The 10,000-nt window shown below is 42.1% G+C and overlaps 2 protein-coding genes across 4 annotated transcripts in view; one reads left to right on the plus strand and one right to left on the minus strand.

The window, feature by feature from the left end:
- The window catches only part of tle2b (TLE family member 2, transcriptional corepressor b), a 101,195-nt gene extending 97,915 nt beyond the window's left edge, over nucleotides 1–3,280 (plus strand). Inside the window, 2 exon segments of the mRNA XM_034223522.1 lie at nucleotides 1–77; nucleotides 2,844–3,280. Coding sequence (XP_034079413.1) covers nucleotides 1–77; nucleotides 2,844–2,951 — 185 coding nt within the window. The 3' untranslated portion in view covers nucleotides 2,952–3,280.
- Nucleotides 3,281–7,536: 4,256 nt separating this feature from the next.
- Nucleotides 7,537–10,000, minus strand: part of tle2a (TLE family member 2, transcriptional corepressor a) — a 48,364-nt gene continuing 45,900 nt past the window's right edge. For all 3 annotated transcript variants that reach the window (XM_034223505.1, XM_034223506.1, XM_034223503.1), the window contains exons 19-20: nucleotides 9,941–10,000; nucleotides 7,537–8,670 (exon numbers count right to left, since the gene is read on the minus strand). The exon at nucleotides 9,941–10,000 is cut by the window's right edge and continues 17 nt beyond it. In XM_034223505.1, the coding sequence (XP_034079396.1) occupies nucleotides 8,563–8,670; nucleotides 9,941–10,000 (168 nt within the window). In that variant the 3' untranslated portion in view covers nucleotides 7,537–8,562. The remainder of the gene's footprint in view (nucleotides 8,671–9,940) is intronic.

Raw genomic sequence — 10,000 nt, forward strand, 5'->3', positions numbered from 1 at the left:
GCAAGTGGTTCGTGAGCACAGGAAAAGACAATCTGTTGAATGCATGGAGGACACCATATGGAGCGAGTATTTTCCAGGTGAGAGACGAGTGCAACGCTCTGAGGATGCTTATGCTCTGCGGGTGTACATATTTGAGTATATATAAATATGTGTGCTGTACGGGGTCGCAGAGTCATCTGTTAGTCGGTGGGGATAGTGTTGTTTAAGATATCTGTGCTTCCTGTCTATGTACCCCACACACACACACACACACACACACACACACACACACACACACACACACACACACACACACACACACACACACACACACACACACACACACACTGAGCGGTAGAGGTAAAAGAGGGGAAAAAGCTGAGAACGTTTAGATGGAAAAGCGAGTGATAAAACGTTTTTAAATCCAGTTTTTTTATCCATGGTGACTAGCGAAGGTTAACCAGACAGTGCAGGCTGCCAAACACACACACACACACACACACACACACACACACACACACACACACACACACACACACACACACACACACACACACACACACACACACACACACACACACACACACACACACACACACACACACACACACACACACACACACACACACTGTCAACTCTGACACACGGAACAAGTGTTATAGCTCCTTCATCTTTAGCTGAGCCAGTTCATCTTGAATGAAACAAGCAAGGGGAGATGTTGGACCATTTAAGGTGTGTGTGTGTGTGTGTGTGTGTGTGTGGTGTGTGTGTGTGTGTGTGTGTGTGTGTGTGTGTGTGTGTGTGTGTGTGTGTGTGTGTGTGTGTGAGAGAGCGGGGCAGCAGGGTTGGCGCTCCTCTCTCTCCCTGCGGACTAACAGGAGGAAACTCACTATCTGCTTTGTTATCCAAATGCCAAATGTTTCTGCTGCCAAACAGCTCCCTGCTGTCAGCGTGTTACACCGCTCACCCTCCTCTTCCTCCTCTTCCTCCTCCTCTGCTTTTATCGCTGTCCTTTCCTGTTTCTGTCTCCTTGCATCTCTTTAACCCCCTTCTCTTTCCTCTCTCCCTGTCTCTCTGTTTATGTATGCCTCTCTGTGCTCTCTCTTTTAATCTTTACTTCCACCCTTGTTTTTCTTCTGTCCGTGTCCTTTGGTTTATCCTTGCACTCTCCTTCCCCATCTCCACTTTTCATTCCTTTTGTCATACCTGTATTCTCCTATCCTTTGGCTAGTTAAAGTGCTACCCTATTCTTCAGTTCTGTCCCTCTGTTGCTTTGTTCTTTATCAAACACGCTGTATTGTTCGGTGGCCGACATGCGCAACAACAGCCCAAAACACTTGAAACACGCTGCACTTTCAAAATGTGCAAATACAAATTCAAATATCTGCAAGGAGCTCAAAACCCAACAGAAAGGGACACACACAAATAATCCCGAACGTCAACCAGCGCTCTGGTCCCGGCTGTGTGCATCACTTTTTACTAGGGCTGCTCGATTATGGCAAAAATCATAATCTCGATTATTTGGGTCAATAATTGTAAATGCGATTATTCATTGACTTTGAAAACATCCATTTATTGGAGAAAAAAAATGTGAACAGTATGTTTTTAACAGTTGATTACCCTGAACTTTATAATTCAACTGAAAACCCCAACAAAAAAAATTATTTAAAAAAAAAAAAAAAAAAGTAATAATAATAAAAAAATAATCGTTTTATTTCGATTACGTGGTTTTCGTAATCGTTGCAAGCCATAATCGTAATCGCGATTAAAATACGATTAATTGAGCAGCCCTACTTTTTACCGTCCCCCCCTTTCCGTTGTGTTTTGAGCTTTTTTGCATCGTTTCGTTTATGCAGAGCTTTTAGCAAATGTGTGGATGTTTAGTGCAGTTGGTGTTTCGGCACTTTTGAAAGTGTCGTGTGTTTCTCCTAATGTCAGTGTGTTGGTCTGTTGATTACATTTGCACCAGTCGGCCACCGTATTGTTTGCATAGCTATAACCATCATTGCTTATGCCTAATTAATCTAACTGAATAGATTTATTCTATTCTATTTATATCTATATCTATTCGTTCTGTATTAATACATGTGCTGAACAGACTTCAAAGATAGTTGTGGTCTTTGTTGTTTACGCAATTCCCTAAACTTATCAAGAAGGGCTTTTTAGTGTTAAACTAAACATTCATGCCGGAAGATGTGCGTTTTTCCCTTTGTTCCTATTGTTGACTCAAACCCTTTCAAACTCATCTTGTGGCTTGTCATGTCCTCCTGAACTCCTGAACTCCTCTCCTCCCCTATCTCCCCCTTACCTGCTATCTTGGTGTAGTATGAGGGGTCCTGTGTGAAATGGCCTCTCATCGGTGGCTTGATGATTGACAGCTCTGCTGTAGGGAGGGCAGAGAGAGGAGGAGGAAGGGGAGTCTGGGAAGAGAGGGAGGAAGATAAATGATGATGGAGCAGTGGGAGGAGGGGGGGGGACTACAGGGAGCTTTAGATCATCTAAAGTCAGGTGCTCAGGTCTGGCTTTCAAACACAGGAGGAAAGAGGAAGGAAAAAGAAAAGCGTGCACTTTGCCGGTTCCTACAGACCATCAGCTAGTGACGCTCAAACCTGCGGCTAATGAGGCTACATCTCTCCAGAGAACGAGAGAGAGAGAGAGAGAGGGGGGGGAGAAGTGTGTTTCACATCGAGGCAGCAGACGAATGAGTCAGCATCCCGGAGCTGTGGAGTTTGGAAATAATTGCCGACTGTTTGGAAATGCAAATATGTCTTGTATGATTGAGTATCAGCTGATGAGTCATTCCTTTTCTAACATCTTTCTCTTTGTGTTTCTCTCTGTCTCTCATCCCTCTTCCTCTCCTCCAGTCCAAGGAGTCCTCGTCCGTGCTGAGCTGTGACGTCTCCCCCGACGATAAGTACATCGTGACGGGCTCCGGGGACAAGAAGGCCACGGTGTACGAGGTGGTGTACTGAGGACGGGAGGGGACACGCAGGACGGGGATTTTCTGTTTGTTTTTTTGGAGCAACTGCATCACCTTAGACCTCCTGACCTGAACCCCTTATACAGCCCCCATCTCCCACTTATTTCCTGTGATATAAGCTACTATGGAAGCTCCAAAATGCCTCCTCCCTCCTCCCCTTCTTCCACTTTTAGCCCAAGGATGCGCCATGATAGCAGAGCGAGAGAAAGGAAAGCAGTGAGATAAGAAAGGACAAAGAAAAAGGGCGGTGGAGCGTAGAGATAAAGTCAGCAGGGAAAGACAAGAAGGAGGAGAGAAAGTGAGAGAGGAAGAGGAAAGAGGGGGGGGTAATTAGGGCTGTTTCCTGATTAAGAGCTCAGTGGAAGGGAGCCCCCCAGAGGAGGCAGCCAGGAGCCCTGATACCACACAATCGATTCATTAGCCAGACAGTGGAGGCCTTAATGAGGCTGACGCCGCAGCACCCCCCCCCCCCCCCCCCAGAGAGGTGTCAGGAGCTAGGGAACGATGACGCTCCGAGAGGGGGGGGTGCTTCAGATATCCACACACACTCACATGAAAGAAGGTGGTGGGAGAAGTGATCTGGTTCTTAAGTATTAGTTCTGCAGATTGGTCCCTTTCAGAATAATATACATGATGTGTTTTATAATGATTGCTCATTAAAGGTGGGGTATGTAATTTATTTCAGAAACACTTGTTATATTCCATGGAATGCTCTTAACATCCCGATAGCAATGAATACATTAAATGCTTTGACAATAAATACATAACAACATTTCATCTGTGGAAGCCGTGGCGCTGTAAAAAGCACGACCAATCATCTGAGCCGGCTAAAGTAACTGGATGGCCTACCTGCCTGTCAGCCTTCCATCTGTGCACAAATTCATCTCGTGCCCTCATTGGTCATGTGCGCGTTCGTGTGTGTTGGAGGAGGGGCTCTGTGAGGAAGTCTGAAGGAAGTGGCAGATTTTTTACGGTTGTGTATTTTCAAATTCTGGCACTCGAGCTGGTTTCTCCAAAATGACCTACCCTACCTTTAAAGTGTTCTCAAAGCTGGTAAAGGTGCAGCTAGTTTGAATGCTTTTGTATACTGCAGGGTAGCTTGTGGATTTACTCCAGGTGGAACTAAAGTCTGATTTAACACTTGATTATATTTCACATCTTTAATCCAAATTGCGCAAAGTAACTAAAGAAACCAAATAAATGTAGTGGAGCAAAAGTACAAAGTTGCAAAACTCTGAAATACCCAAGTAACGTAGTACCTAACAATGTAAAGTGCAATACTGGAGTAAATGTACTTAGTTACATAGTAAAAAACACACTTGGATAAAACCTCTGAGGGAGAAACACACACACACACACACCACACACAGAGCACCCAATTAAACATTCACCGCAGCGCTCCCCCCGTCTCTCTGCTTAATATCTATTTTATTTTGGTCTGACAAAGGCAGCGTGTAATGAGCAGCTCCTCTGATTCTCCGGAAGGTTCTGCTCTCCCTCCTCTCATTAGAGGCCTGTCAGCTCCGTGAAGCAGCAGCAGCTCCACTGTCAGGCAGACAACAGGGCGAACTAACACCCCCCGATTATCATCAGCAGCCAACTAAGCAGCGACTAATCCTGACCCTTTCCACATGTTATGCAACTAGTTGCTGTTGCCTTTTTATTTGCAAACCAGATGAGAATGATCAGTCATTGTCTCACCTCCGCCTGCCTGCTGATGCGTTAGTGTTACATCGAAGATATTGATTAAGTTTGACTTTTTTGAAGACACCTTTATAGATTAGAAAACAATCTTCTTATCTAACTCTTAAGTGTTTTTCAAAACCGCCAAACCTCTTTTAACACCAGGTTTTTGCTCCTCCTTGTATCATACTCCACACCGGCAGGCAAACTGTATATCAGAGCGTCGTTAGGACATGCATCACCACTGTGTAGACGAAACAGGCACATTTCAAGCTTTTTCTTTTATTAATACTCATTTATTTCAGTATTTTTTATGAATAGTGATTGCTCGTCTTCTGTAATGATATGTTTATGTATTGGGGTTGCCTATGACTGCGTTTCGGGGACGCACTCACACACATGGAGACGTACAAAATCAACACAGGCGGGGAAATATATTTCTTTTACTTTTTTAAATCATGCTTCTCCTTGGTGGTGGAGACAGACAGAGTCCTGTGTAAAGATCAAAAAGAAGACCCTCTGATCCGTCTCCTGTTTCATTTCCCTTTTTTATTCAAAAGTGGTAGTAAATATGCTGTAGTCTGTTTTCAGTCCTTATTGTGTAACTAAACGGTGTGTCTGTTGGGTCAGTGTACAGCACAGCGACTCAGATTAACCATCCAACACTCTTACTGCATGCTTGTTGCCTCACTTCTGCTGATAAAACAAGAAGAATATGATTTTTCTCAGTAAGTACAGTAGAAAGTCTCACAGCCAAAGCTCCACAGGGGTTCATTTCACAATATAGTATGCCATTTGTATTTAATTGTGCAGACATTTAGCTACATTTGCCGGAAAGAAGAGGGGCTTTTACTGTGAGGGTATCATGGGTACGGTTTAATGCCTTTGTCTGCCCACAAGCTTGCACTCTGCTCTGATCGATGCTGTATCACCACGGCCGTGCATTTGGTGGTAAAGCGTGACTCTTCTTTAACTGTCAGTAACGTCTCTCCCGCCCTGCCTGTGCTTTCTTTGTTCCAACAATATAACAACTTTTATTTTCGGTTTTACAAGCCCATGTTTAGTTTTTCTCTTTTAAAAGCCAAGGAACTTTTTTTTTAACTGCACTGTGTCTTTTCCCCCTCCTGATGCGTTTCCCATGGGCTGTTCAAGAAATACTATGTGTGAAAAATAAACCAAACTTGTGTTGAATGATCGATTGTTTGACCGTTATTCTCAGATAGAGACAGAAATCCAGAAGGGTAAATCTCCCTCTCTCCTCACTCAAAACAAATACACGTTTTACATGAATATTTGAATGGAAATTCAGAAATGTCTTGGTTTAATAGATTCCAAATCATGTGACCCAGTGACTCCAAATGAATGAAGCATTGTAGTTCTTCACAGGAGTCGGACACACCTCTTTGGTGTTTCTTATTTTATATGAATGGGAATTCAGCATTTCTTTGAATGAAAAGCTTCAATGTTCTTCCATAGCTTCCATGTCATGTGACCCAGTGACTCCAAACCAATGCAGCATTGCACAGTAAGCCAGTAAAACATAGTAAAAGACCAGAGTGAACGTCTGTCTAATATCAAGTGCACCTTTCCTGAAGTCTATGAGGTGACACATTCTCACTTCATAAATACCATGCCATGGATCTGTTCTTAGGCTTCTTTTATATTGTTCCTGGTCTCTTTTGTGGATTTAAGTGTGCTTGCTTTGACAGGTATTTGCCATGAGTTTAATGTCTTTATCCAGTTTTTTTTCTGTAGTCCAGCGGGCACACTAGTTGGAAACCGTGTCGAGGCAATAGCAGCCTTGAGAGTGCCCCGTGTTGTGATGAGCAGCATTTAAAAAATGAAGCTAAATGATTTATTTTCCACCCGTGTGCAAGTAATTCTTTAAACTGGACAAGAGATAGTTTAGTTTCATTTTCTTCAGGTTTATTGACAGTAAGGCTTTTTGTCTTGGCGGATCTACACCAATAACCATTACAGTACGGAAGAGGATGAGGGCCACATGTTATCTGTTTATTGTATCTGACCAAAACTTAACTTTTTTCTCTGAGATTAAAGTCAGAATTCTGAGGAAATATTTGATTGGTCTTTTTTTCTTATCAGATTTCAGAATTCTGTATTTTTCAATCTTTTTTTATAGTTTTGACCTTTTCCAAATTTTAACTTTTTTCCAAACTATACAGAATTCAGACTTTTGGAATTGTTCAAAATTCTGACTTTTTCCTTCAAATTTCAGATTTTTCTCAGTTTTCTGACTTTTTGCCTGACTTTAATCTCAGGATGTTGACTTTAATATCATTTATTTTTACAATGTTCCATAATAATGTACTCGGATAGGATTGATTCAATAATCCATTCCTCAGCCTATTGTACTGCAGATCACCTTTATCTCGCCTCACTGCATGAAAACACAACCGTACGTACGACTGCATTATTCACTGAGAGCTGCAGTCAGAGAGGAGCTGGCTGTTGGCTTAAATCCCAGGACACTTCTTCTCACATCTGATGACGCCGACGCTCACCAGAGAAGTCGCTGTCGTGTTTCCTCAGCGAGAGAAGTCCTTCCTCACAGGAGAGCGGAGGCAGAGTGTTCTCTCTATTCACATCCTTCATTTCTTATCTAAATATTTCTACGATGCTTTCTGGCATCTCACGGTCAGCACACTTTTTCTGGCTGTTCAGTTTTAAACAAATATTCAGCAAATGCTTCTTTTGACTTTAGTTTCAGTTTGTATCTGGCAATACCCTTCACATAATCACACCTACATTAATCCTTAAGAAGCTGTTTAATAGTTTTTTCTGTGAAACACAAAAAAGGAATAGCTATCCAGTGCAGATTCGCCCCACACTGGCAGTGTTCTTAAAGCAAACCCAAGTCACAGATAACATCCTCGTTTGCCTTTAGAGAACTTTATTTACATGTCCATATATAGCAAGGTTCATGATGCAGTTGTGAAAATACCTGTCTGCCTTATATGTGCCCTAACAAATACATTTAAAAAAACCCATTTAATGTTGAGTGTTTCGATGACAGAGGCCCAAATGTGTATATAGTTCACCTCCTGTGAGCGGTTTGAACTCACTTCTGTCTTCAGGGTCGTGGCTTCCGGTTTCAGGCTGGTTTTCCCTAAACATATTTCCACAATAATTCTGGCTTTGTTGTTTTATAAAGACGGAAAAGGAACAAAGACAAACTCTCAGGAGACTTTAGAAGAAGCCCTGTGCTGTCTTGTGAGTACTGGAGATGATACAATCATGTTGCTGCTCATGAAACTTAGCCAGGAGAGAAAATAAATTTAGCTGGAACCTCAGAGCACGCCATCTTCACATCTGCCACACATCTGTCACACATCTGCTGCCCCGAGGAGCGGCACGTATCCGGACCGGGCCAAACCGGGCCAAGCTGACCCAGGATGGGACTCTTTACACAGCACAGATATGGATAGTATTTTTCCATTAAGCCCCTGAACCCTCCCCCCCCCCCCCTCCTCAGCCACACATCTGTCTTCTTCCACTTGATGCAGTCCAACTGTGTGCGAAAAATTCAAAGGCTAAAAAAATAAGATTTTTTTTGTTGCTAATTTCTTGTTCACTACAGAGGTTTTATTTTGTTAAAAAAAGGAACAAAAAAAGGAACAAAAGCAAAAGTTCTTTGGAGGAATCCCACATGTTGCGCAGCTATAGACTAACCAGCGTTCTCAGAGCATTAAAAACAGAGTTTGTTTTTTTTCCAGAGATGTGACTTTGTGCCCCCTTTGCTTCTCTTTCTCATTTCTTTCACAAACGTAAACAAAACAACAAAGTACGAGTTGAGTGTCTCTTGTTTTCCATGCCACCGAAGCTCTGTACAGTCATTGGTGCAGGAGGGAGCCTCAGCCCCGCCCCCTGATTATTAGTTTTTTTTTTCAGCCAATCAGAGATCAGTAGATAACTTCGTAGACTGTAGCCTTCTTGTCCCCGGAGCCGGTGACGATGAACTGATCGTCAGGAGAGATGTCACAGCTGAGGACCGACGAAGACTCCTTAGACTGGACAGAGAGGAAGGAATGTTAGCCACAGCCACGTTTCTGTACACAGTGACACATTCACATTAATCCAGTCAAAAATAATCGTTTAGTGTCTCAAAATAAACCTCCAATAGGAACATTAAAGGTCACCTATCATGCAATATTTAGGCAATAGCATAGGTCTCAGATATATAAAAATGTATAAAAAAATGTCTATAAGTGTTTTGCTCAAAATACCAAACAGATCACCCATTCTAGCCATGCCTCATATCCCTCTATTTCACTTCCTGTTACTAAAGTGCTGATTCGGGGTATAAAGCTTTAAAAACTAAAAAGCTAAAATAAATGCTGCGGTGATGAAACGCCAAAACCACATCAAGGATTCTTTCTGAAACAGTATGGAGCTCAAAGGCTTTCTCTCTTGCGGGTTATACCACAAGGTGAGTTCCTTTTTATTTCCTGCCTCTTCACACACATGCTCTCCGGTACAGGTTAGCTCTGAGTGTTAGCGATGCTTGCTAATGTAAACAAAAGCACGTCGGGCATTGATTCTGTTAAACTTTCTGATAGGGCCGTGGGTCCACGCACGGAGGAAAAGAGAGAGGGTTTTATTTTCTGACGCTGCGTGAGTTCCCGACAAAGCGGGGACACATTTATGTATAAAAGTGCATTTTGCATAATAGGTCCCCTTTAAATTACATTTGTTATACTTTATAACTGAATTGTTTGCAGGCAGATTAGATGTACAAACCGTGACACATAGATTCACATTAGTCAAGTCAAAGCTGATGTGTTTGTCTCAAAATAACCTATATACACATTTTAAAGTATTTATATCTGAATTGTTTTTTGGCAAGAAAACACCATTTCTCATCATCTCATCATGTCACCATGTCATGTCATTTTAATAATGCAATAAGACTGCTAAACACCTGAGCTCTGTTAAGTGCCTCGATAAACATTCATCCGTTTGTCATCTTGCAATTTACTTATCTATCTAAATAGTTATCACCGTAATAAACCGTATTTAATTTCGTCTTAATGTACAATAATTCATTTTACATTCTGTTCTTGTATATATCCTATTCTATTTACGTGTATTTAGACTTCTTGCACTATTTTTGATTTGTATTTTATTATATGTTGCATTGTGGAGGACAACATTTTCATTGCCATTAGTTCACTGTAGCTTATGTGCCTATGACAATGAAACCTTTGAATCTTGAATTGAACATTTTCTGAACATAGAATCCTGAGAGCTGTACATAATGCCAGGTGTTTGATGGCTTACCTGGAATATGCTGGATCCATAAGGTGTCCGCCATGCGTTCAGGAGGTTATCTTTGCCTGT

This window comes from Gymnodraco acuticeps, unplaced genomic scaffold (assembly GCF_902827175.1).
Source record: "Gymnodraco acuticeps unplaced genomic scaffold, fGymAcu1.1, whole genome shotgun sequence".
Lineage (NCBI taxonomy): Eukaryota > Metazoa > Chordata > Actinopteri > Perciformes > Bathydraconidae > Gymnodraco > Gymnodraco acuticeps.